The sequence below is a fragment of the Cyprinus carpio genome, unplaced genomic scaffold (genome assembly GCF_018340385.1).
Source record: "Cyprinus carpio isolate SPL01 unplaced genomic scaffold, ASM1834038v1 S000006624, whole genome shotgun sequence".
Lineage (NCBI taxonomy): Eukaryota > Metazoa > Chordata > Actinopteri > Cypriniformes > Cyprinidae > Cyprinus > Cyprinus carpio.
In genome coordinates, this window is record NW_024879256.1 from 115396 (window position 1) to 142871 (window position 27476).

The 27476-nt window shown below is 37.1% G+C and overlaps 3 protein-coding genes across 5 annotated transcripts in view; 1 reads left to right on the top strand and 2 right to left on the bottom strand.

Annotated features, from left to right (window-relative positions):
- Positions 1-263: 263 nt before the first annotated feature.
- LOC122134509 (IQ calmodulin-binding motif-containing protein 1-like) lies at positions 264-7195 on the bottom strand. The gene is given in 14 exon segments (XM_042754957.1): positions 264-1325; positions 2092-2248; positions 2359-2490; positions 3134-3282; positions 3665-3807; positions 3902-4023; positions 4915-5021; positions 5109-5281; positions 5383-5482; positions 5595-5688; positions 6279-6386; positions 6388-6400; positions 6480-6645; positions 6964-7195. Coding segments are annotated over 14 exon segments (1791 nt in total). The 5' UTR covers positions 7070-7195; the 3' UTR covers positions 264-1104.
- A 2938-nt stretch (positions 7196-10133) lies between these two features.
- LOC109092176 (coiled-coil domain-containing protein 14-like) lies at positions 10134-18139 on the bottom strand. Of its 3 annotated transcripts, none has more exons than XM_042754960.1 (13): positions 17863-18139; positions 17728-17783; positions 17555-17568; positions 17365-17437; positions 17148-17285; positions 15268-15477; positions 15075-15169; positions 13537-13933; positions 12894-13032; positions 12455-12537; positions 12115-12291; positions 11635-11767; positions 10134-11217 (listed from the first exon to the last, which is right to left on the bottom strand). In XM_042754960.1, the coding sequence occupies exons 5-13, from the start codon at positions 17212-17214 to the stop codon at positions 10341-10343; spliced, it is 2178 nt and encodes a 725-aa protein (XP_042610894.1). In that variant the 5' UTR covers positions 17215-17285; positions 17365-17437; positions 17555-17568; positions 17728-17783; positions 17863-18139; the 3' UTR covers positions 10134-10340. The 3 variants fall into 3 exon arrangements, with proteins under 3 accessions (XP_042610894.1, XP_042610892.1, XP_042610893.1); XM_042754958.1 differs by having other exon boundaries at positions 10139-11217; positions 17555-17624; XM_042754959.1 differs by having other exon boundaries at positions 10147-11217; positions 13537-13918; positions 17555-17624; positions 17863-18137.
- A 3447-nt stretch (positions 18140-21586) lies between these two features.
- Positions 21587-27476, top strand: part of LOC109065481 (kalirin-like) — a 43233-nt gene continuing 37343 nt past the window's right edge. Inside the window, exon 1 of the mRNA XM_042754950.1 lies at positions 21587-21802. Within this exon, the coding sequence (XP_042610884.1) occupies positions 21733-21802 (70 nt within the window). The 5' untranslated portion in view covers positions 21587-21732. The remainder of the gene's footprint in view (positions 21803-27476) is intronic.

Here is a 27476-nt window from a genome sequence, read left to right on the forward strand (position 1 = left end):
AAATGCTGCATAAAGAGAAGACAATTATTCCCCCATCATATGTTTCCGCTCTTGAAAATGTTATTTTAATCGTGCCGGTGGAGTGGACCACTCTGTTGTTTTCACATGAGTGTAAAAAATAATGACGGCTGTCCTGTGAATGGGCCCTTGGCATGTTTTGGCCACTATGGGCATGCAGCACACTCTCTCACACACACACACACACACATACACACACCTAAACAGACATATACAGTGTCTAGACAGCTTCAGAAGGGACCAAGAAAATGTTCTGAATTTTATTTTCTTAATCCATTGTTCTCTTATATTTTCGTTTTCCATTTCTCTTATATTTTCATATTAGTACTTATTTTTGGTCTGCGATGACATATTGTATTTTAAGCCTTTAAAAATGTTGAAAATATAAAACATTAATTAGAGTACCTGGATTAAAAAACAACCAAATTCCACCACAGCTGATATACGACCCCAAAGACCTAAGAAATAACTAAATAAATAAAAATAACTAGCACTTTATATGATGTGAAAAAGGTGACTACAATAGTCTTGAACCTGACTGCTAGTGCACTATGTACCTGACATGTTTAATAATAAATAAAAAAAGACAAGAACTTATGTACAAGACTTGTATTGTTTTGCTGTTTTTTAAAGGACAGTTCACCCAAAAAAATTTAATGTACTTACCCTCAAGTCATTCTAAATTTTATGGAAAAGTCTTTTTTTTTTCATCCAATGGTGTACCAAAAGTCTTTCAAAAAAATCTTCTTTTGTTTTTTGCAGAAAAAAAGCAAGTCATACAGAACTTCGTATAACATGATGTAGAGTAAGTAACGGAATTTTGACTTTTTTGGGTGAACTGTTCCTTTAATGAGACACTTTTAAAATATCAAACATTCTGTTTCTGTCTCTGGACATTAAAGAATGTTTTCGTATTAATGTAGCTAAAGGACTCAAGCTTCACTGTATTTGTTCTGTTATTTGTAATCATATTGCTCTGAAATCACTTTGGAAGCCTTAACTTGCCATAAAATCTGTTCAAATGTACCGTTCTTTCATATTGATATGAACAATATATTGCAAATAAAGTCTGGGTTTCATCATCTGTTAGTTGCCGCCTAGATACAGTGACTCAATGTCCATGTCATAGTCTTTCCTGGGAGGCTCCTCTGGGCTGGAGGACTCCTCTCCAAGCATCCTCCACCACGGGAGACGCATGCTCTGCATCAAGGCATTGTGGGATTGACGGGCGCGTGTGGCCACAGGGCAGGAGCGGCTCAGGAACAGATTCACATCCTCCGCTCTGGCATCCTTCAGCGACGGCGCATCTAAAATAAACAAACAAATGAGTGATTTTAGATTGGTGCAGGGTGGGGCAATGTCTATGGTAACATATTAAAATAAAACCAGTGAAATGATAATAAAATGCATGATTTACAGTTCAGACTGAGGTTTTCACAAAAACAACGTTTAATAAAATGATAAACTTAACATTTTATACTTTAAACCATTTTTAAGAAAAGCGATGACTCAAAGTATCAATTACCACATTATTTTAAACAATTACAAATCATTAGATTAATTTAATAACATAAATATGTCTTGGTGTCTTAATTGTTTTGAATTTTTTAATGCATAAGCATCTTCTTGTCGATCCACCGTCGTTTCATTTTTATTGGTTGTTTTTTGCTTAATAATATGGTTTGGTTTTATTTTCTATGGAAGCCCGTTTCCGCCACTGAATAAAACAAGGAAAATCGTGAATTTTTCTCTCACAATTCTGACTTTTTTTCTCAGAACTGCAAGATATAAACTTGCAAATGCAAGTTATAAAGACAGAATTGCATGTGAGAAATAAAGTCAGAAACGTGAGATTTAAAAATGTGTGACACTTGTAATATAGAGGTATTGCACCAGATGCATAATCTATGCAAATTTGCACATGTAGCCACATCTGAAATCAGGCTTGCATATCTACAGTAGAAGCTTTTGCGCTCACATACAGTATTTGGATATGTTTCGGGCCTTACGCTTTGCAGAATTCCTGAAATCATACTTCACATCAGTAGATCAGATATAGATTTAGGTATGTACTTAGTAAAAGCTCCACGTCTGTGTTGATCTGCACAAGTAGAGCCTGATTGTGCTGCTCCCGTGCTCGATCAGACACTCTGTGGATCAGGTGCTGGTGCAGGAGACTCTGTGCTCTCTGATGGAGCTCCACACTCCCCTCTGCTGACTTCACTGATGACTGCACAACAGAAAAAAACATTTCATAAATGAGAATTTGCCTATATTTGGATATGGCTTAATTGATGCTTTAACTCAAACACAAAATTCTATTTCTTCAAGGTGACTCACAGGATGTAGAGAGATGTGCTCCTGTATGTGTTGCCTGAGCTCCGTTCTTCTGCTGTCAGTCAGTCCTTTGGGTCCTTTTAACGGCGTGAGAATACTTCTTTGTGCTCTACGACGTTTTAAAAACTGCAGAATCTGACAAATAAGAACATGAGCACATAAATGATCACGATTATCAGAGAATAACAATTCAACCTCTTTGATGTATTAAAATGACAAGTGTACAATGTTCATTTATTGTTTTCATATATGTACAAAGTCCACGGTTATTAAGGTGAACAAACTGAAACCATAAAAAACATTTATACTACTTGAAATAAACTTATATCTGAACTAGAATAAAATATACAATACATTAATATATAAGCTTATTTTATTTTAGCTAGTTGCCAAGGTAACATTTCTAATTTTTGCTAAAACTGAACTAAAAATAAAAACTACAAAGACAAATTTAAAAAATATGTATTATTACACTACTCTGTGGAATACTCGTTTCCGATTGGTCAGTCACCACATTCCGAGGTATTTTATTTCCTGATAATAACTGGTAAAAACTAATAACACAGGCTCATCCGGGTAACTCCGTTGAGCTTTATTCTGCGATAACAACTGACTGGATTTACATTATCCCTTACTTAATAAGATTAATAAAATAAAATAATAAAACAAAACTTTTTTTTTTTAATGAAAATGGAAAAACTATAACAGGAACTCAACGATATGAAAATAACAGTGACAGAGTCCGAGCTTCCTTTAGTCACATTAGCTGTACACTCACGGCTCTCTGTAGAGTGACAGCAGCTCTGTGCTGTCTGAGAATGTATCTGTGCTGCTGGAAGCTGCGTCTCTCTCTGTGTCCTCTCCATACTCTCTGAATCAGCACGGCTGCCTTGTTCTCCAGCTCCCCCAGGTATCTCTCTATCTGGGCTGAGAGAGGAAGACAACAGTTAAAGACCTCACAAAATGGTCTTTCATTTGTTGACATGCTTGCTCGCCAATATTTTAAGTCTTCATTTTATGTGCTTTTAGTATTTTTTTTTTCTGAAATACTAGTTTTTATTCCATTAAAAAATACATTTAAATTTTAGTTTTTTCACCTTAAAATTATTTCAGCTAGTTGCTAATGCAGTTTCTAATTTTTGTTTATTTTAAGTGTTTCATTTAATATTTCTATTTTATTTTATTTCAGCTTTTTTCAATTAACAAAAACATTTCAACAGTTTTAATTTTAGTTTTTGGTTAATGAAAATAACCCTGATGCATACACACAACAAGGTTCCCACACTCTGTTTGGTTTTGTGTTTGTTACCAGCTGGTAGTATCTCCATCAGATGAAGCTGGTGTTGGCGGAACTGTCTCATGGCTCTCTGTCTTCGCAGACACACTTGATGACGTAATTCTTCTTCTGCGCGTTGCCTCTCGGTGTGTTCCTGTTGTCGCCTGCGCTTATCCCTATTGCAAAAAGATAAATCTCATTTACCATAATATAGTGTCAAATGGTAAATTTCTTAATTTCACAGAGGGACTGACTAAATAGTTTCCTTACCTGAAGCTGCGCTGTATTGCGCTGGCCGCTCTGGGGAGTTTCTTAAGTCTTTTTCGGGTCTGATGGGCTCTCCAGGCTGCCTGGACAATACAAGCTGCTCGCACATACTCCTCAGATGACTCTTCATTTATATACAGTATGTGGGGTAAAGAAATACATAACAAAGAATACAAATACAAGAAAACAGCAAGTATAACTCTAAGTGATCAGAAAGATACTGGGAAAAGACCATATATGATGAGTTTTTAATGAAAGAAACCTTAAAGAAATGGTTCATCCAAAAATGAACATTTGCAGAAAATGTACTCTTGCTCAGGCCTTCCAAGATGTAGAGGAGTTTGTTTCTTTATTGAAACAGATTTGGAGAAATGTAATACTTATTACATCACTTGGTCTCAAATGGATCCTGTGCAGTGAATGGGTGCCGTCAGAATGAGAGTACAAACATGATAATCTTGTGAAGTCAATAGCTGCATGTTTGTAATAAACAAACTAATCAATTAAGATAATTGTTAAATAAAGTTCTACACTAATATGTCGGACTTTGATGTAAGAGGACAACAGGAGACTTTCATTGGAGGATGGGTTATTATGGATAAAGTTTTTAAAGCCTTAATGATGGATTTGTTTTTAACAAGCACACAGATTTTTGCTTCACAAGACGTTCATTTTTTTTGACGTGTGGATTACTTGTGGATTATTGTAATGTTTTTAATCAGCTGTTTGGACTCTCATTCTGACGGCACCCATTCACTGCAGAGGATCCACTGATGAACAAGTGATGTAATGCTATTTTGGATTTCTTCATATCTGTTCTGATGAAGAAACAAACTCCTCTACATCTTGGATGGCCTGAAGATGAGTACATTTTAAGCAGATTTTCAGTTTTGGGAGAACTATTACTTTAACTATCATCATAAGTGGACTTACAGGGAAAAAATAAAATGCTACCAAATGTAAAATATGTCTACATCAAGGCATTTAGCAGACACTTTGAGCTGGTGGCCACTGACCTTAGTGTCTCTCCATGGGACGTCTGACCGCAAGTGATCAATAAGCTGATCCAGTACAGAGTCAAAGCCTTTACCACGCCAGTCTTTCACAGCCAAATCAGCCAAACCTGAAGGACCAAACATTGGAAGACTGGTCTAAACACTCAGCAAATAAAACCTGAAGATGCTCTGAGATCTAAAGAGTGCGACTCTACCTCTGTATCGCCTGTGAATGAGCTGATGGGTTGAGCTGCTGTGGTCCATAATCAGAACAAGGGTCTTTACAGCTGCTCTGCCAATCACAGGATTCGAGCAACTGGACATTTTATACACAATATCATCCATGATTTCAGTCAGAGCCCTGTTTCCCATTTCAGCTACAACAGCTCTGCAGAAACACAGGGAGAGATAGAGGTATTTGAGTATTTGGATGTAAAGCAGTTACATGGATAAAGACTGTATTATGGACTAGGTGGCTTTCTGTTGTACCCGTTTGCCCTGAAGATACTGTTCCACATGGTGACAGTAACAATGGAGACGTCGTCATCTTCACAGATTTGGATGTTCTCATAATGTTTAGATCTCAGGACTGAGAAGAGAATGCTAAAAACATCAGTTTCATTTCAGTTCAAGCTAAAAATCCATCTCTAAACACATCTTGTGATGGTTAATTTGCTAAATTTATAGAGGAAGTTGTTTACCACGATGAATGAGATGTGTATGAGCCCTGAGGAGCCAGCCAATCGAATCAAAGACTTTTCTAAAAAAACGAATGATCTCATTATGTGCCTTGTCCTGTTAAAAAGAGAAATGAAAAGATCTGGTTGGTTATTACTTTCTAGCTAATAAAATTATGTTTTTTTCAAAATTAACTTTTTGCTAACATTCCCATTATTTATGAATGTGCTCAAAGTTCAAAACATCCTTTTTTTTTTTTTTTTGAATGTTAGTGAAAACATGAAAGGAATGTTTATTATTTTTAAACATCATTTTGTTAAAGTTTCTTCTGAAACAAATAGTATGTTTTAATATTAGACATACACTCAAGGTTCCATGAATGATGTATAATGTAAACAACATTAATCAAGACTTGATAACTTTGAACGAACATTCTATTACAGTTACTGGAAGAACATAACATTTGCCAAAGTTCTGAGAACGTTCCCTGTTAGCTGGGTATGCTGACTCTTGTAATCAAAATATAGCAATTATTATCAAAAGTCAGATATGAGAGAACTATATAGAAATAATGACAGGTGTTTAAGATTTGTATCACTCTGAAAGGGTTTATTTTGCATTAATAACTAGCTGACTTTAAAATAAATAACCCAAACCTTTGCTACTTGATGTTACTTGATGTGATTCAGGAGACTGTAATATCTTACCCGCAAAGCTCTGTTCATTAGACGGTCTGCAAGAAAAAGAAGGCTTTCCACCACAGAAGGCAGAAAATCGTGACTAAACACATCCATGTCTCTGAAAGCACCCAGACCCCACACAGCATGTGCTAGTTGGACAGAAACATGCTTTTAAAACTCTGACACTGAAATTACAACAGCACTCGGTGTGTATTTATATTTGAATACCTGAGGAGGTCTGCCATCTGTGTCAGAACCGCATAGCCTCCGTGGATCTTGGCTGGACTGAATCTCAGGGAAGAGGAGCAGTACTGCAGCACACCATGAGAGTAAAGACTCTGTTTGCATGCCTCCAGATCCCTCTGATCTCCTAAAGACTTCCTGCCTACAAGATCTGTTCATGAAAGCTGTTTGAGTTCATTCGTGTAGGAGATACATGCTTGTGTTTTAGGACAGCTGACATGTAACATATATTTTATCTAAAACGGTTACAAATAGCACTTTATAATTATTGTAAAATTAATGTACATTTAGTTTTATGAGCTTATATGATCTTAGAGGTTATATTTTGTATATCTTATAATGCATTTGTCACACCGCATGATTATTTGGGTGAACTGAAAAAAAACAAAAAAAAAAAAAAGACAGCTTTAAATAAACGAAATTCTACAGTGATAAATGTGGGAAAAGAGAGGACTTTCATAATCTTTACCTTTTAATTTTGAAAGCACGTCGTTAACCTTGTTTTCAGGTTTTTCTCGAGTGTCTGCGACCAGATCCTTCAGTTCTGGGCTAATTTTATCTCCTGATGGACCCATTGCGCTCACCAACTCGGAAAAACGTGTTAGATTTCACATATAAAAACCCATGTCGAATTTTTAGAGATTACGTAGTTTATTACTTCTCATATTTTGGGTAAAGATGTAACTTCCATGATTGTTCTGGTCAAGGAAAAGCGACAAAACAGACGGCAACAGACAAGAGCCAGTTCGGTTTCTACGGAAACCTTACGTCATCACACTGCGACCCGTACATCGTGTTGAGAATTTTTTTTTTTTTTTTAATATATAATTTTTTAACACATTATGTTGTATTATAACAATAATCGGTATTATTGTTAAAATAAAAGACAAATTCATATATCATTTTCATATTTCTGACTGTCTGTTGTGCATTTATGCTAAAAGGGTAAAAGCACAACTAGTGTGAAGAATATTTTGAATGTGTTTGTTTGGAATACAATTTTTTTTTTTTTTAATTAAATATCCTCTTAAATCTCTTAACACAATGCCAAGTTGCCAACAATGTCGTTATTTCCGCGACAACAGCGCCTCCAACTGATGAGTCTGGATGAGTTTAGTTAAATGGCCAGCCTGCAGTCCAGATCTTTCACCCATAGAAAACATTTGGCGCATCATAAAGAGGAAGAAGATGCGACAAAGAAGACCTAAGACAGTTGAGCAACTAGAAGCCTGTATAGACAAGAATGGGACAACATTCCTATTCCTAAACTTGAGCAACTTGTCTCCTCAGTCCCCAGACGTTTGCAGACTGTTATAAAAAGAAGAGGGGATGCCACACAGTGGTAAACATGGCCTTGTCCCAACTTTTTTGAGATGTGTTGATGCCATGAAATTTAAAATCAACTTATTTTTTCCTTAAAATGATAAATTTTCTCAGTTTAAACGTTTGATATGTCATCTATGTTGTATTCTGAATAAAATATTGGAATTTGAAACTTCCACATCATCGCATTGTTTTTATTCACAATTTGTACAGTGTCCCAACTTTTTTGGAATCGGGTTTTGTATGTAAATATTGTACAAACTATATTGCCCTAAAACAAGAATAACAGCAGTTTTTTTAAATTAGGTTTCAACTAAACATCATAGCCGTGAGTGACACTTTTAAAAACATAATTTTAGAATGTTTCTGTCCCCTAGGATGATTTTAACATCAACGTCTAACATTTTCAAAAAACACTGAAGAACCGCCATGAACATTCAATAATTACTTATTATTTTATTTCAAGTTTTTGGTTAATGTGCTCCTCTTAAGATCAGGGGACTCTACAGCAGAAGACCTGTCCCGTAGAGAAGCAGGGTCTTCAGGAGCCCTGCACCAACAGCCCTAATGTCCTCTCCACTGAGGATCAGCAGGTTCATCCTCCTCCAGCTCAAGCCTCCAACAGTAAAGCACTTTATGTACTTTGTCAAAAAATGTTCATGTTATTTGTTAGCATCAGTATTTTAGGTTAAAATAAGTACACATATTCTAAATAATAGACATTCAATTACTATTTATAAATTAAAACTACAGTTGTAATAATTATGAGAACAAGACCCAGCTAAAGTCATTTTAATATTGTGATTTACTGTTTTCTACATAAATATACATTAGTTTGAGAAAGCTGTAAAAAGTGTTCTTGACATGGCTGAGCCAGAGTACTTTATCAGTACCGGCTCTCTATCTAGGCTGTCCTGGTCCCAGCACTCCATTACTGTCCAACTAATTGACTTCCGGTACAGCGACCTTCTAAAAATTCTGCCTATAAGACATTCTGGGGTATATATTGTGTCTTAAACCTGTAGTTTGCAACAAATTCTAGTAACCAGTTACACCATATCTCAATATGCATTCTTCTTGTAACCAATCAAAAAAAATCTCTTTTCTTCAGGCACAGAACTGTATTGCCCCCTTAAGTGGCAAATACCATTGGAAAACCTGCAACTGTGTGTGGAGACCCTCCAGACAAGTGACTTAAGCCAGCAATATTTGCATATGGCAATATTACTAGTCTAGGGGTGTTTAAATAATGTTTCAGAGGTTCCTGATGTGATACCAGACAGAACTGGTGCACCACTTCTAGAGCTTCTCAGTTGGCTTAGCATCTCGCAGGCTGACGCAAGTCAACACCATCACTTAACACCTTAGCATCTTGCAAGGCTGACAATGTTCCTGCCACTGTCAACCGACTTTACTCAGCCTAGAGCTCACTGTTTTAGTCACCCCAGTCCTACTGATTCCTACTGTATGAACTCCCCCTCTCAGAACTCCCTGTCAGTCATTCCAAGCTCCCTTTCAAAGCCACCCCAGTTGCAAGGATTCTTAGCTGCTCTAATGGTTCCTACTGTGATTCCAAGCAGATCTCTTCATTTCATGAGTCTACCCTATAAGAGCACTCTTTAGGTGTGCTCCCTGCCATGACCGTCCTGGCCCCAGAGGTTACTGTGATGGCCACCCCAGAGGTTGCTGTAAAACATGTTCCTGCCACATCCGAGCCAGAGCCGGTTCCTAAAGCCAGTGCTTCCTAGTTCTAGTGCTCAGTTATAACACTATCCTCAACTGAGCACTCCCTCAAGTGTACAGTTCCTGACCAAACTGTTTCTGTCACACCAAACCTAGAACTCTCCATCTATGCCATCCTGATCCTAGCATTCCCATTGAAAATCATCCTAATCTTATATCTGTTTTTGTTAGAGCTGATTATGGTACAGAAAATAAATGTAAAAAAATAATTCGCCAAAATAATGCTGACATAAATCAAGCTCTATGCTACCTTATGTTCAAAAGCACAATGAGATGAGTCTTAACGAAGACAGATCTTAACTAGTTTACTATTAATTATTTTCTTACTGTCTCTTGGCACCTAGCATCATGTGAGTTTCAGTTACTGAATTTCCTAACATGGCCTTGGAGGATTTAATGAATTTAATAAACCTTTCAATAGATTTCTAGAAGTTCAGGAGTCTCTTATAATTAAATCAAGAAAATGAAAACAATGCTTGGAAGAACAAAGAAAGCTGAGCACTCACAATCATATGCAAAATGATTCAAACACAATAAATGAAGAGTTTAATATCAGCTTTGTGAATGTATAATGTTAAAATACAGGACAAACTGTCCCTGTATGGATCTAATATGGAACATTTCTGTTGATTCTCTATTATTCAAGACGAAAAAACATCACTTAGAAATGTGATATTTCTGATATTTCACATAATAATTTAATAAAAAAATAAAGAGACATTTAAAAACATCTACTAATTACATATAATCAAAACACAATACAAACATTGTCATACTGAATTATTTCTTTAGATCAACTCTCAGGGTCTTCTGCAGACTTTCTATGCTGGCATCTAGTGCTGTAAGACCTTCCCTTAAATTCTGCTCATCCTGTGTGTTAAACGTGGACCAGGAGTTTATGCTCCAATCAGAGGCTAAAGATTTAATATCACACGAGGAAAAGGTGTTCTCCGTCACTGAAGGGTGTCCAGTGGATGCTGTCTGAACACCCATCCTTAGGCATTGACGGGCATGTTGGGATTCCACTAGCTGATTGTTCAGGCCTTTATTTTTCTGATTTAAATGTAAGGCCATGCCATGATGATCTGAATCGTAATCTCGGCCATCATTCTTCACATCCTGAACATCCAGCTTTTCAAAAGCATGGCCCATATATTTCAGGCCTACATGAGCATCCACATCTTCCCTTTGATTCTTGGATGTCATCAGCTCATTACACTGAGTGAGTGGTTTACTGTGAGCAACCCCTGAGGCAAGCTGCACCACTGGAGTCTCTCTTAAAGGGGCAAACGTTGTTCGTTTCTGCTCTTCTAACTGAGACACATTCTCAGCTATGGTTTCATGGGTTGGTTTGCGTATATATGGAGAGCAGACTGGCATAAAGTTCTCTTTTCCATCATCAGTCCGACCAGGAGAGGTTGGTTGTAATGTCTGGGACCTACAGTAAATTCGGTGAAGAGGAGAGGTCTGTTCGATACCCTCCAGGGTCTGAAGGTAGGTCTTCACAGAGTTTGAAAGTTTATCTGAGACAGCAGTCTCCCTCTGTGCATTTTCATGCAATTCCAGAACACTCTTGGTAAGCTGAGAGTTTGGCTGACATAAATCCAACTGATGAGAATATTTCCTGGTGTCTTTTGTTTGACTTATCTGCAGATTTCTGTGTGATTGAAAAAATATATTCTGTTATATACTACATTCTCTAGATTACATTTGAAAGTGTAATTTCATTGTAGTTTAGATGAGTGGCACTCAAGCCAGAATTTAAATTACATCAAGTGGCACAAAGTACAGTATCAAAATTGCTTATTCTACAGAACACACAAAAAAGGATGGCTTGTCATGCAACCTGTCCATATTAACATATCTACTTTGTCTTTTTTTTATATATCAAGTGACAGATGAATGTTCGTCAAAATAGAGTTTGACTGGATGCACATCCTTTCAACAACAAAACAGAAGCACTTTCTCCTCCCTTGTAAAAGTTGATCGTCTTAACTATAAACAATTATATGTTTATTTGCATGAAGAATGATTTTTTTCACTGCTCTCCATGACTCCATGAGAACATACCTACCTGATGACTTCCTGCAGTCTGCTGATCTCTGCCTCCCTCTGCTGAAGGCTCAAAGTCAGTTCCAGCTTCTCAGTCTCATACTTTCCAAGTTTACTCTGGCAACTCTGCATTTCAGCTAATGCCGCACTCACCTCTGCATGGGTAAGTTACATGACAATTACTCAAAGCATAAAGAAAAAGGCTTCAAATATGAAGGGTAAATTTAACAGCAGTCATGTTTTTTAATATTAGTGAAATGAAAATATCTTGGAATGTGCAACAAATGTTATAATGCAGTCATACCTGTTTATATAACATCAATATAGTGATAATAAAAATCAATTCTAAGTTTGTTTTGTTTTTAAGAAAGAATAGGATAATATAAAAATGCTAGACAGTTAACATACTTACTATACTATAATTTAAGAAAATAATAAATAAAACCAATATAGTATTACAAATACTGACTAAAATAACAACAGTCTAAAAGAATACCCTTACCCAGTCTTATCCGGCTGTTCTCTAACTCACACACGTCTTTGTGGTGCTTCAGGTCACCGTCTTTGTCCTCCATGGCTTTCTGTAGTCTCATGTTCTCCTGCTGCAGATCATCGAGCTCTCTACGGCTCTCATTTAACTGAGTTTGTAGCGTGAGGTTCAGAGACTGCAACACAACCACTGTAAACCATGCCAAAAAACTCAAAGGATGTTTTCATACATCCACTTGGTTAGAAACTACAAGGCTAAATTCTAAGAACATATACATATTTGTACATTTACTCTTTCATTGGTTTATTCATTTCTAAATCAAGCCCTTAATAGACAGCATGAAGCCACTCACCCTCCATGTCGCAGGCCTCCGGCCTGTTCCGCCGTTCTGCTCTCTCTCTCTCTGATAACTGCTGATTGAGTATTCGCAAACGCCTGGGTGTCATGCAAATTAATACAAATTAGATTTGTCAATTGAAGTGTGATTTATTAAGATAAAAATAACAGGATGAAAATTTAACATAATTAATCTGCATAATGAAGCTTATGTCCAATGCCATGCAATATATTGACTTCTAAGGTCACTTTTTGTATGCTATTCAATGCTTTTTTGCCACAGTACAGACTCTGAATGAACTTGATTTGGAGGCTTTTCTCAACACATACTGATAAATCTGATTAGTTTTTAGTTTAGATTAATTAATTGGCATGTACAATGTAATCAATTTAACTGCAGTTTTATTTTCTATTATATTGTATTTTGCTGTAGTTGTAAGTAGCAAGTCACTGACCTTCGCAGCTGTACATTCTCACTCCTGAGTGGCTGCAGGGCGAGTGCGATCTCAGCTTGGATGTTGGTGCTGCCCACCATGACAGGAAGCAGAGAGATGCTCTGCTCCACCTCAGAGATCAGCCGCACAGCATCACTGTCTGCACAGAAGAGTGAACGATAATACCATGTGAAACTAACACACACTCTGCTTATCGGCCAAGTTTCTAGAATCTGCAAAACCAGCAACTCAATCCTTGGGTGATCTGATACTCTGACGGTCCAATATTTTATTATGTTACAGAAAGTGAATTAGATAACCATTGTATCAGCTTTCATTAATCAGATCTAGAGATCAGGACAGAGGGAAGAAAGAAAGAAATCCCTGTAACAAGAGCCTGACAACAACAACACACAGAGAACAAGAGAAATTTTAAAAGATATGTTGACAAATGTCTCATTGTTTTTGTCATGTATGATGTATTTTTTGTTCCACAGAAGAAATTACATCATACAGGTTTGGAACAACAAAAGTGTATATACAGTAAATAACAGAAATGTCTTTTTTTTTAAATATAGATTTGCTGAATCTAATATAATATGAAAGTATTAAAGATGGATGGAAAGTCAAAGGAAGGAAAAGAAATGTAATCAAATATTCTCACCCTGATTAGCAACTAAAGTCTTCAGCTCTCCCAGCAGATATTTAACAGTCATCACTTTCTGTGTGGTTTTCTCTGGACTGGTGGGTTTGGCATTGTGATTGAGAACTGTTAATTTCTCATTGCTGGTCTCACAGCTGATGTCTCTGACAGGTGTAGTGTCCATCCCATCTTTTATGTCATCCTCTGCATTAGTACCACTTTCTTTAGAACAGATCTCCTGCTCCTGGTCATTGCAAATAATTAGTACTGGTCCGTTTGGATCAGGTTGAGGCTGGCTGACCTGGGGCTGGTTGGGCACCTGTGTAGTTAGCACTGCAGATGAGGGACAGGTTGAGGACCCAGTGGATGATGCCAAAGGGGTACTTGGCTCTACAGATCCCACCTGGTGATGAAGCAGCTATATTATTAGAACCATCAATGAAAGTGCTAATTAAGTACTATTAGTTAAATTAAACATTTTACACATACAACATGTGTATTCAATAATGAGGAATAATCTGAACCAAGAAAGTTACCAGGACAATTCAAAAGTTTGAGCTCAAGTTTAATGCTTTAAGATTAATACTTTTATCCAGCAAGTATGCATTCAATTAATAAAACATGAAAGTAAAGACTTTCACATTATTACAAGATATTACTATTATAATTAAACACTTCTCTTTTGAACTTTCTAATCATCAAAGAATTTAATTCTTGAAATGTATCACGGCTGTTTCACGGTTGTCAACTGTTTTCAACACTGATAATTCAAAATGTTTCTTGAGCACCAAATTAGCATATTGTTTCATTTTTTTTATCTTAAATTATTTTAATCTTTAATTATTTAAGAGTTATTTGTATAGTTTTTTCCCGAAGGCTATATTCAGCCTGAACAATTAAACTTTCATAATTATACACCGTCCATCACAACTGACATATTTATACACAGAATCCAATGTGTGTACACTTTTGTACATTTGTACACTGCACACTTTGTAAATAGCATATCTGCACACTTGTACATTTATTTAAACAACTACAATTTTTTTCCCTATACTTCACGTGTGTGTGACCATGGACCACAAAACCAGTCATAAGAGTATATTTTTGAAATTGAGATGTTTACATCATCTGAAAGCTGAACAAATAAGCTTTCCATTGATGTATGGTTTGTTAGGATAGGACAATATTTAGCCGAGAAAAATGTGAAAATCTGGAATCTGAGGGTGCAAAAAAATTTAAATATTGAGAAAATCGCCTTTAAAGTTGTCCAAATTAAGTTCTTAGCAATGCATATTACTTATCCAAAATTATGTTTTTTTTTATAATTTACTAAATATTTTCATGCAACATGATCTTTACTTAATATCCTAATGATTTTTGGCATAAAATAAAAATCAATAAATTTGACCCATACAATGTATTTTTGGCTATTGCTACAAATATACCCCAGCGACTTAAGACTGGTTTTGTGGACCAGGGTCACATACATTATTTTTATACATTTTTAATGGATCAACAGCTCTCATTGTTTGTGGATTATAGTGCAGTAAACATACAGGTTCACTGTGAGCTGATCCAGGTCTCTGAGGGCTCAGTGCAGGTGTGGATGTAGTCAGCCGACAGTTAAATACAGTGGATTTGTAAACCTGACCTGCAAACAGAGTGAGTACACAAATTACATTTTCATTTACTAATTCTATTTACTACATTAGAGTCATTATACTGTGTGTTAGTGAGTCTGTCTGTTACCCGAAGATGGAATATTACAGCTTGCAGCAGGCTGAAAGTAAGCCAGTGGAAGTGAGTTTTGCTGTTCATGTTCTGCTTGTGTTACAGGGGTCAGTCCTGAAGGATGTTCCTGTGACACTTGTGCCCGTCTGATCCCTGGGTTTTGATCACGACGCCCAGCTGAACTCAGGTGACAACTGGCAGATGGAATCGTCTTCTGCACTGGAGGAGCTACAGTTAAAGAAGAAGAGCATGTTGTGATCTTGAAGTATCTGTGCTTCTGAAAATGACTTTAACAATAATCACCTGTTTCTACATTACATTACATTTAGTCATTTAGCAGACGCTTTTATCCATGCGACTTACAAATGAGGACAATGTAAGCAATCAAAATCAACAAAAGTCTCAGTTAGCTTAAAGTAGTACATGTAGCAAGGTTTTTTAAATGATATAATAAATCGAAAGAAAACAGATAGAATAGAAAAAGAATAGAGCAAGCCAGCGTTAGAGGCCTTTTTTTTTAAGAAAACAAGCAGCAAATGAATAGAGTGCAAGACTAAAGGGGACAAGTGTTTTTTTAAGAATAGAATTAAAATAGAGTGCTAGTGTTAGAGGGTCAAATAAAGATGCAAGAGATGTGTTTTTAGCCGATCCTTGAAGATGGCTAAGGACTCAGCTGCTCTAATTGAGATGGACAGGTCATTCCTCCAGGAGGGAACATTTAATTTAAACGTCAGTCAAAGTGATTTTGTGTTTCTTTGGGATGGCACAATAAAGCGATGTTCACTTGCAGAATGCAAGCTTCTAGAGGGCACATAAGTCTGAAGTACAGAATTTAGGTAAAGGGGTGCAGAGCCAGTGATGGTTTTGTAGGCAAACATCAATGCCTTGAATTTTATGCAAGCAGCTATTGTAGCCAGAGGTGTGACGTGCATTCTTTTTGGCTCATTAAAAATTAATCTTGCTGCCGCGTTCTGGTTTAATTTTAAAGGTTTGATAGAACTGGCTGGAAGACCTACCATGAGAGCTCTGCAATGGTCCAGCCTGGACAGAAAAAGAGCTTGAACAAGGAGTTGTGAAGCATGTTCCGAAAGAAAGGGCCTGATCTTCTTGATGTTGAATAAAGCAAATCTGCAGGACCGGACAGTTTTAGCAGTGTGGTCTGAGAAAGTCAGCTGATCATCAATCATAACTCCAAGGTTTCTGGCTGTTTTTGAAGGAGTTATGATTGATGTGCCTAACTGGATGGTGATTTTGTGATTAAACGATGGGTTTGATGGAACCACAAGCAGTTCTGTCTTGGCAAGGTTGAGTTGAAGGTGATGGCCCTTCATCCAGCAAGAAATCTTCATCTCAGCAAGCTGAGATGCGAGCAGCTACCGTCGGATCATCAGGATGGAATGAGAGGTCCAGTTGAGTGTCATCAGCATAGCACTGGTATGAAAAGCCATGTTTCTGAATGATAGAACCTAGTGATGCCATGTAGACAGAGAAGATAAGTGGCCCAAGAACTGAGCCCTGAGGCACCCCAGTAGTTAGATGTTGTGACTTGGACACCTCACCTCTCCAAGATACTTTGAAGGACCTATCTAAAAGGTAAGACTCAAACCACAGGAGTGCGGTTCCTGAGATACCCTTTGCCATAAGGGTTGACAGGTGGATCTGGTGGTGGTTAACTGTGTCAAAAGCAGCGGACAGATCCAGCAAGATAAGTATTGAAGATTTTGAATCTGCTCTGTTTCTACTGTGGCATTCACACAAATTGTACTAGGGATTTTACAACAAAGGATGGAAATGAAATAGGAAGACTGACAAATGTCACATTTCATAAAACAGGTATAAATTCTTGCAGAACTTCTTTTGATAAGATAAAAAAAGGTACAGTATATTAAGGACATTACCTGGCCTTTTGTTTACATGTATAGCTGTGTTTGTCTTCTTCCCATGCCTTTTCTTGTCAGTTTCCATTTTTCTTGATACATTTTTGGGTTTGGATTTGAAGGTGCAGGTTTTTGTTCCCTGTGGTTTGGGCTTTGATTCTGTTGTGGGAAGATTATTGATCTCATCACTACTCAAATGCTGAACATAGAAAATTTATGGATTTTGTAAATACAACACCTGCTTGTTCAGCTCGAAGTATCCCATTGAGTAAAGCAGCACATTGGTCGAGTCCCTTGTGTATCGTCGTCACCTGGATGCAATTTTCAATGTGAAAGAATGTCACAAAAGCTTAAAAATTTATATACCGATTTTTAGTTCTGTTCAGTTTATACACTACTACTTGTAGTATGTGGCTGCTTTAGTTTACCTGATCTTCAGAGTCTGTTGAATAAAGAGAATATGCTGGTTCAAGTGGAGGAACACATCTCCCAGCAACCCTAAACCAGACACCATTTCTGTATGTCAAATGTTTGTTTCAACTATTTAAAAGTGTCTAAATTCACGCAGTATGGACAAGATTTCTGTTATCCAGTCTGTTACCTTTTCTTCTGTATCTGTCCACGTCCAGAGGCTGTCAGCCTGCCTGTTGAGATCACCTGCAAAACATAAGTTAGTGATCAAACAAAACAAAGTACAGTAACTTATATAATATAAATAATAGCTTGCAACCACTACCTTTGGTCTTGATACTCCCTGTCTTGCCATATTTGATTAAATCTGCAAAATTCACCAAGTGCACCTACCAAGCAACAAATATTTATTCATCGTGATCGTATTGGTCTTATAATGGTTTGTATGTCATTGCTTGTGTTTATTGTGCAAATTAACTTCAAAACCATAAATACCAAATGTAAAATCAAACTGCACTCATCTAAAAACAAAGCAATGAAAACAAACCGCTGCTGTTACAATCATCAGCAGTAGTTCAGTTTGCGTTCAAAAAAGCGGAAGCTGAGTGCCGTGGACCAATAGGGAAACAGACAGTTTTAATCTGTGGATTTCATTGGTGGATTACGGGGTGGGGGGGGGATCAAACCTGTCATCTATTGGCCTCGGGCTATGTCAATCAAATGCGCACTAGCCACTCAGATTCCTCAGGTTTAGCCAACGCCCTTTACGGCTTCAGACGCCAAAAGGTGTTTCTATGGAGATGGAATGGCAGAATAATCATTCTGATATTTCGCGGTTCTGTAAAATGATATTCCAGCGTGTCAGTTTCTAGAATTAACCTACTTTTTTATTTTATTGTTTTTGTTTTTCTATTTTATTTATTTTTATTCTTTTTTGCTTTTAATACTTTTTATACAGTAAGGTAAATAACTTCTTTTATTTTTATTTTCGGTATCTTAAATAGTCAATATGTTAGCACAAGTAGGCTCATGCCGTCAGCAGAAGTGGTCCACCATAGTTCAGCGGCAGAGTGCGAAATACCCTGCTTACATCCAGTCCCTGGTGAGAGAGCAACAAAGCTAAAAACCCTGAACGCTATTTTTGACTGGGGTGTTTATTGCCTCCTGGGTAATGGGTAGATGAGGTTACAGTCTGTTCTCTTCCTCTCGTTATCCCATTAAATTCTCATCCAAAACACAGTTCACCACAATTGATGAAATCAGACACCCTCACGATGCCATATGCCTTCCTGTGATGAAAGAAATCATAGAGCTTTTCAGAAGGGAAAGATGACCACAAACTATTCATGTTTGATCGTTTATAATGTTATATCTTTGAACAACTACATCTGTAAAATTCATTTATATTTTTTAAAGAAATTTTATATTATACAGGGTATCCAGAGGAGATCCCTTCTGGGGTCTGTGAAATCTCTCTCTGTAAGATAGATGCTACAGGTCACAGAACATCTCAATGGCTAACATACATTAGAGCACACAGGGTTATTGTTCAGATGTGGCATGAGCAATGACATTTCTATATATTATTATTTAATTTGATGTAACTCATGAATTCTTTTGCATATGTTTTAGACTCAGCTGTAATTCAGAGTCAAGAATATGATCACCTTTGCATGCCCAGCAGGTTTGAGATCCATTAAATCAAGCACTTTTCTCACTGGCAGAGGGTTTCATTAGACCACTGCTCTGAAGATCTCATTCTCACAAACTTTCCCCTGCATACTCTGAAGAATGTAAATTCTTCCTTATGAATGTTTGATGTCTTATAGATTTGTGTTCTGCTTTCTCAGCAGGTTAACTAAATCTACATAAAGTGACGTGAAGCTGTTCGTTTTGATCCTCACAGCGCTGCCTATTCAATGATGTTTTCCAGCTGGGTTTTGATGACATCCTTCAGGAGGGATGATCACCTGCCTTGGTGTAAGAACCATTATAAAAGACCAAGCATACATCAAGAATCAATCCATCTGAATCAGGTTAATTTAATATTAGCTAAATTAAGTATGTCTACTAGAACACTGCATGCTTTCAATTGAATTGCTTGCACATAGAATTAAAAAAAAGTGAATACATTTTTCTGTTGTTGTATCATTTCTAACAACCACTGAGGCCTCTATGAAATCATATTTCCTCAAGAGGGCGGCACTTCACCATCTGCGAGCACGTTTTCCTCACATACCCTCAATCTTTCTAAGAAAGCGTTTGTCTGTCATTGAATTTAAGTTATGTAGACGACCGATTAATCGTTTTAATATTATCTTACAAATCAGCAAGTCGTGCGGTAATACAATCATTCAGTGGGCCCATGTCGGCATTTGTTTTCGCAGATGTTGAATTCACCCTGTAAAAATCTGAATCACAGGAAGACCAAATTTCCTGCATGGTTAGAGTCGACAGGGCTATTTTAACTTCCACCAAAACAACATAACTGTACCCACGCTCAAGCATACTTTTGATTTCTAAACAAACATTCTCATTCGTAAGGGGATGTGGTTAATGACAGCAGTGCTACTGGCACTTCTCACCAAACTAAATAATATTGTTTACAACTAGAACATTTTTATAGACTGTACTAAGAACCTGATAATAGGCCCTACAAGTGACACAATGAGACAACACAGTAATATTATGTGTACGTTTCTATATAAGAATAATCATTCAAATGTCTCTTTTATAGGCCTGCCTGTTATTTCCTGCTAATCTGAGGAACAAGTAGGCACTTGAACTAATGTCTGTGTTTGCATGGAGCAGGGGAGAGCTTAGGAGGTTTCTTATTAGTTATTTATTTATTGTTTTATTTTATTTTATTGTGCTAATTTTTAAGTGGAGTTGTGTGGTTTTGCCTCCAGCATTTTATGAGCGTTTTTCGCTTAAAAAAAAAAAATCACCACTCGGAGCAGGGTTTTCTCTCATCAGCCAGCGGAGAGTGGAAATCGGAACACCTGGAGTGGATTTAGAGCTTGGATTGTTGGAGTTGAGAGGGGAAATCTAACTCTGCTCCACTCATATGTGCTCCAGACAATGATGCTTTGGTTTCTTTTTTTGGAACCATTTTCGTTCGTGACTGAAAAAGAACGATATTAATTGTTTATAAAAATAAAATAAAAAAATCTTAAGCAATAAGGTTCCTTAATATAATAAATATTATATAATAAATGTATTAAAGTCGCTTTGGATAAAAGCGTCTGCTAAATGACTAAATGTAAATGTAAATGTATTATATAGTGTAAAAATCTATAAGTTCTCACGGTTTGTGTGATACTGTTTAAATCTATTTTCAAAAAATTCTAATATCACAGAATATCTAGCTACTAATGTTATTTTTAAAGAATAACATGACCAACAATTTATTTAAACAACGATATTCAGGAACAAAATAACCACTTTTATAGAAATCTGCATATAAGTTTTAAATGGATGATAAAAGCATTCTAACAGACCGCGATTCGTTGATTCTAATTAGTAGGCATCCCTTTAACAGGACCGAAAGGTGATGGTTGGGGTTCTCCGGCCTCTTGAAAAATACACACACCCCATTATCAGGAAGCGCCTGAGCGCATCAGGAGGACAGATTGGTCCAGTTCTCCACGCTGCGCCACAATAAAGAACCTCTTTCGCGCTAGAACGATTGTATATACCTCTATAACAGTCGCTGCATTAGCTGCATTGTTTCATCTGTAATAGTGGGAGGCTGGAGCGTATCGTGGGAGGGCAGTTTTGCGGTTCGCTCGGTCAGTGTAGGTTAGCGCTGCCATTATATCCACTGGGTTGTGCGAGACATCGAACGGATGGAGGACTATACTACGGGTGGAGCTGGAACGGATGAATAAGGGATTTTTAGAGACCTGCATTAACATTGCATACGCGTTTTTTTTACGGCTCTCTATATCGGGATTCCCCCAGCAGTTATCTTGCAGAGGCGGGTAGGCTTTAAACAATAGCGCCCGGAGGAGCGCTGGATACAGTATCGCTGAGCGCACAAACCTCGGGCATCATCATCACCATTCACTACTACGAGCGTTCACCAATGGAGACGGCCACGCGCTCTAGTGTTCCTCACACATAGATTTCAAAGAACCGTAGGCGTAAAGTCCGACCATCATCATAACCATCATCCGTGGAAACGTATCCTGCAATGATGAATTCTGCCGAGGCGGCTGAGGAAGGACCGAACGATCCAGATACGGAGCAGTTTTTCAAAACTGGTAGGCTTATTATTTTTCTTTTGTTACATTTGATGTCAGTGAGTTTATTTTACTCACTAGGTGCATCCATCCGCACATGCACTTAGAGGTTGCATTACAGAGTTAAACAGCATTAGGAAGCTGTCAGATGTTGTCCCATTATGTCCGAATGGCATAATTTAGCGGTCTGGATGTGCATCACACCCTTCACATATAGGGTATTGCATACATCGATCCTGTGATGCATATGTGTGATAAAAACTCCCATATTCCTTAAAAGCCTGTGTGTGATGTTCATACGTGCTTTGGCACGTTCAACGCCCATACATTGCATATCTGGGTTATTGTGCACAAGAGCAAGGAATCCCCTGTAAATAGGATGCTACCTCACCTGTCACTTTTTCTCACACCTTCAGCACCTTCTCTAATTACGTTTACTATCACCTCTGGACGCGCCGGGGATCGCGCTGCGCGGCGCGGCGGGCGCGGGAGTGGCTCAGCCTTTTGTCGGTCGTGACATTGATTCATGTTTATAAAGCCTGTTGATTCAAACAAACAGTAGATGGTCTGAGTGCTGTACTTTCTTTTTCATGAGAAACAGAAAAGCTTTTTATTATGAGAAAAGGCAGCGTGGAGAGATGCAAGAAGGAAATCTACTCTTCTGCATCCAGCCAAGGCCCCTGCCTCATGTCCACCGTGACACCTCCACCAGCTGTGGTTTAGTGATTTTGTTCACTTTTATGTACTAGAGATTATCCAGTGCATGAGCTATGACCCTTAAAACTGACCCACTTCTGGTAACATAAGCCAATAATGCACATCTGTCTGTATGTTCCCTATGTAAAGCTCTGTGTGCTTCTGTGTTGGAATGTGAACATGCATCTATGCATGTCATATGTGAGTATGAATGATATGGCGTGCACTCACTGTGGTTTTTGTGAATAAATATATATTATGCGTCATTTGCATCTACCCTGGTGTGGTGCGGATGGTGTTTTGTTTACATGTGAAGATCATACACTGTAATTACCCCCCACACACCAGTGTCTGCATAATTTACGGGTTTATATAATTATTATATGAACAGAGATGGCTAAACATATAGTTTTCTACTGAATGTGAATAAGTGTTTAGGGCTAGTTGTCATTTTACACTCCTGTTAATATTTCTCAGATTGGCTTATATGCCTTAGGTCTTGCTTTTGAGCATTTCCATCATTGTTGCACAGGTAAAAAGATACAGTTAATTTAACCCATATTGACCCACATTTGTAACAACATTCCCCAGTAGCGGGTCAAATTATATGAGAAGTTGTCACACTGAGAATCTTCCGTTATAGCACATTTAAACAGTTAAACAATTGCAAAACATTTAATGCAAAAGCAAAAATGCAATATGTAACATACAAAAATATTACCATTGTTATGTTTAATATAAACCATAATAGATATAAATAAATTATGTAAATGTTTTATGTTTTATAATTCTGTTTTCCTTTCCTTTACTTTTATTTGAATATTGTGTTTTGAATGATGTGTTATTTGTATCTGATGTGAAGCACTTTGGATACCTTGTGGCTGCTGTAAAGGGCTATAGAAATAAAGTTTGATTGATTTAAATTAAGTAAATTGTATAAACTGTATAAATCATAAAATAAAGTATAAATTGCAGAAGATTACAAAATTTGAAACACATGACTTGCTTCAATCTAAAAATTAATATAAAAAATGCCTTTGTTGTAAGAAAACCACAATTATAAAACATTTTTTTATTTATTTTTTTAAATTGCATTCAAATATTCATATGGATATTACATTTATGTATGTCATTGTGGTTTACTTTTTATGCATCAGCTAGAAAAAATATTATATTGGAATTTCTGACTCTTTATAAAAAGACAGAATTTTATTAAAAAAAAATGTTGACTGCAAAAAAATATATATATACATATCTCAATATTTTTGTCATTTTGGTTTTTATTTCCAGTAAAAAAAATGTAAACTTAATTCAAACGGGAAAACACGTTTATTTTTTCTTATACGCCCCCTTTTGCATGTTTTTTCCTCTTTTTTTAAGCATAAAGTCATTAAATACATTTTTTCAGAAAATACCATATCTCTTATGTAATTTTGATTCTTTAATGAAATGTATCTTGATTTAGGAATGCTTACATATTTGTACTTGAAAAGAGACAAAGTAGAGTATGAACCAATTTTTTGCAGTGTTTGATGTTAAGACAATTTTTTTATCTATATATTAAAAAGCAACATACAAAACCACTGCTAGAATCAGGCATTTTTGTGAAAGGATTTTTGACCCAAAACCCTATAATTACAGCCTTCATATATAGCTTGACGTGTGTCAGTCAGTCTCTCTGATTTGTCAGTTAGCAGGAGGTGTGTGCACAGGGCAGACTCTGAGTGTCTCCTCCTATGACGGAGGTTCTCTGGCATGTTCCTCCCACACCCCCTGTGTGTAATCCAACATATTCACCATCTAATAGTGCCTGTATTTCTGCTCTCTTCAACGGATTAGCATGATCACACTGGGTGGGATACTCATGTGCATAGGATTGGGACATCTGGGAATCAGGTTGTCCCTAGTCCACAAGGATGTCAGACACTGAGAGAGAGGGCGGCAGAGGCAGACACCGCTGTGCCAATTTTGTGGGAGATCACAATCACTGTGTGGGGATGAGCGTCTCGTTCATGCACAGCAATTCCTGCAGATGCTCATCTGGGGTCTTGTTTGAGGTGTAAGAGGGAGGCAGAATGAAACAGAGCTTGAATGTTGTTTATGAACATGATCAATCACTTCATTTTCTCTTACATGAAGGTCCATAGATAGATAGATAGATAGATAGATAGATTGATAGATAGATAGATCGTCCTTGTTACATAATGATTTCTAATCTTTTAATGGCTATTATGCTTCTGGTGGTTCATGCTTTGCAGAATTTAAAAAGTAACTAGTCCGTAGAGTTTCTCATTTAAGCATTTTGACATTTAAAGGTTGAGATCTGCCAGAGAACGGATGTGTGTAGATTGTTGTGACATGATTTCTTAGCCCCAACAACCAGTTTTTAAATAAAAACATAGGCTATCTCACACTGTGGAAAGCACACAGCTGTTGAATTTTATGATTGCTCTTTTATTATGTTCATACATTCCAGGTGCATAGATAAAGTGGTATTTGCTTTTTCCTGATGGACACCATTCAGTTTGAAATCTCTCTCTTTATAACAGTGAAAACACAATAGTGACGCTGTAAAAATGTTTTTTAGAGGAAACAAACTGTAAAAATGCTGTTAACTGAGTAAATGCTTTAATGCTGCTTTGTTCATTTAAAAGTAAAAAATACCCATCAAATTTTTTGCTTTTTGCAAGTAACAGTATAAGAACAATTACCCCGAAGTCCCTGAAAGCACATCTGATCTATATATTCTTTTCATTTCTGTAATGTACTATTAGTAATATAGTATACTATATTAGTATAATTTATAAAGTGTATATTTTTCCAAAGAAAATGAGTGGTGCTTTCTTTTTGAAAAAGTCCATCCTCATTTGCTTATTATACTTGGGTCTCTACTGTAGATGTCTGTAATGTGTCCACTAATCATAACATGCGCATGTCCCCCCCTTTGACTAAGTGACCTTGGTAAGTGAGGTTAAATGTAGTTCTGTCTTTTTGGGAGTGAAAAATCCAGGGATGTTTTGCTTGTAACTGTGTTCAAATGGAGACAAATTGTTTGAGGTTGTGGCCAGTCAACCAGAAAAAAAAAAAAACTAGTGACACTTGTTATGCAATTACATGGCATGTGGTCCATCACACATTGAACTAGAAAAACTGTGTCTCCATGTTTCCATGAGTGCAATAGTCCACAAGTATGCAAATTAGTGAAGATAAGGTTTCATCCTCGGGAAATCTGTTTGGAACTTGATAATGACATTGACTTTAGGGGTCATATCACACATTTTTTTTGATTTGTGAAGTTCATCTTCCAAGCATAAAAAAGAAACTGAAAAAAAAACTGTGCAGGAAAATGAACAGCAGAGTAAAGTGTTACTACTGTAGTTACTGTAGTTATAAGATAGAAGGCTCAAAAGTGGCAAAAAGAACTTGCTGCTTACTGAACATATTTTTTACTGAGCAGCACTGATAATCGAAAAAGTGTTATTCTTCAGCAACTAGACCACAAAAGCAAAAATCGCGACCTGTGCTATTATGATTTACTGTAATCCCTGAACATATGGGTTTTTACAAGATGCAAGAGTTACCCTCTACACCTCGTTCCACACAGAAGATTACTGTGCTTAAAATTTGAAACATGGTCTTCAGAGAGGGCAAAACCTTGCACCACACACTTCATCCTCAGCAGGCTTTCTCTACTGAATGAGGGCCAGAGGGGGTTGCTGTAGCAACTGTTGCCAAGATTTCCTGCTCAGGACTGGAGTTCTCTGAGCAGAATAGGTACATTCCGTGATTATGTTGGCCATGGGAGAACAGTGAAATCAATTTCAGAAGTATTTTTGGATTATATCCATTAGAGGCAAACTCAGCTGCACTTTTTCATTACAATACTTCTGCTTCCTGTCATTTGTCGGCAATGCACTGATTGAAACGGTTTTCTATAGAAAACCTTTAAAGGGTTAGTTCAGCCAAAATGAAAATTATGTCATTTATGACTCACCCTCATGTCGTTCCAAAAAACCCGTAAGACCTCCGTTCATCTTCTGAACACAGTTTAAGATATTTTATATTTAGTCCGAGAGCTTTTCAGCCCCTCCATTGAGAATGTATGTACGGTATACTGTCCACGGGGTCCAGAAAGGTAATAAAAACATCTTCAAAGTAGTCCATGTGACATCACAGAGGGTCCGTTAGAATTTATTGAAGCATCGAAAATACATTTTGCTCCCCACAAAATAACAAAAATTACGACTTTATTCAGCATTTTTTCTTGTCTTCCGGGTATGTTGTGAACGCGACTGCTGTGACTGTTGACGTGCGACACTGCTGACGTGTTTTTCTGGTGCGCCCAATAACAAGAAGAAAAACATGTCAGCAGCGTAGTTGTACGTCAGCAGCGTCACTGCAGTGTTGTGAACACGCTCACAACAGACCCGGAAGAGAAGAAAATGCTTAATATAATCATATTTTTTGTTCTTTTTGGAACAAAATATATTTTCGATGCATTCAATAAATTCTAACGGACCCTCTGATGTCACATGGACTACTTTGATGATGTTTTTATTACCTTTCTGGCCGTGGACAGTATACCGTACATACATTCTCAATGGAGGGACTGAAAGCTCTCGGACTAAATCTAAAATATCTTAAACTGTGCTTCCAAAGATGAAACGGAGGTCTTACGGGTTTTTGGAACGACATAAGGGTGAGTCATTAATGACATAATTTTGATTTTTGGCTGCACAATTAACCCTTTAAGGGACTTCAATAAATGTAATATTAAAGGAATAGTTCGTTCGCCCCAAAAAATTCTAACTCTGTCACCATTTACGTTGTGGTGTCACATGCTAGAAGAACAAACCTCATTGGTTCTCGTACATCATACACGCACGGTGGGAGCTTCCGTGTTCACCATATGTGTGATGTACTTTATGTGTGTGAGTGTGACGGTCATTGTTTAGATTTTTTTAAAAAAAGCCTAAAATTAAAGGAGACGTTATTATCT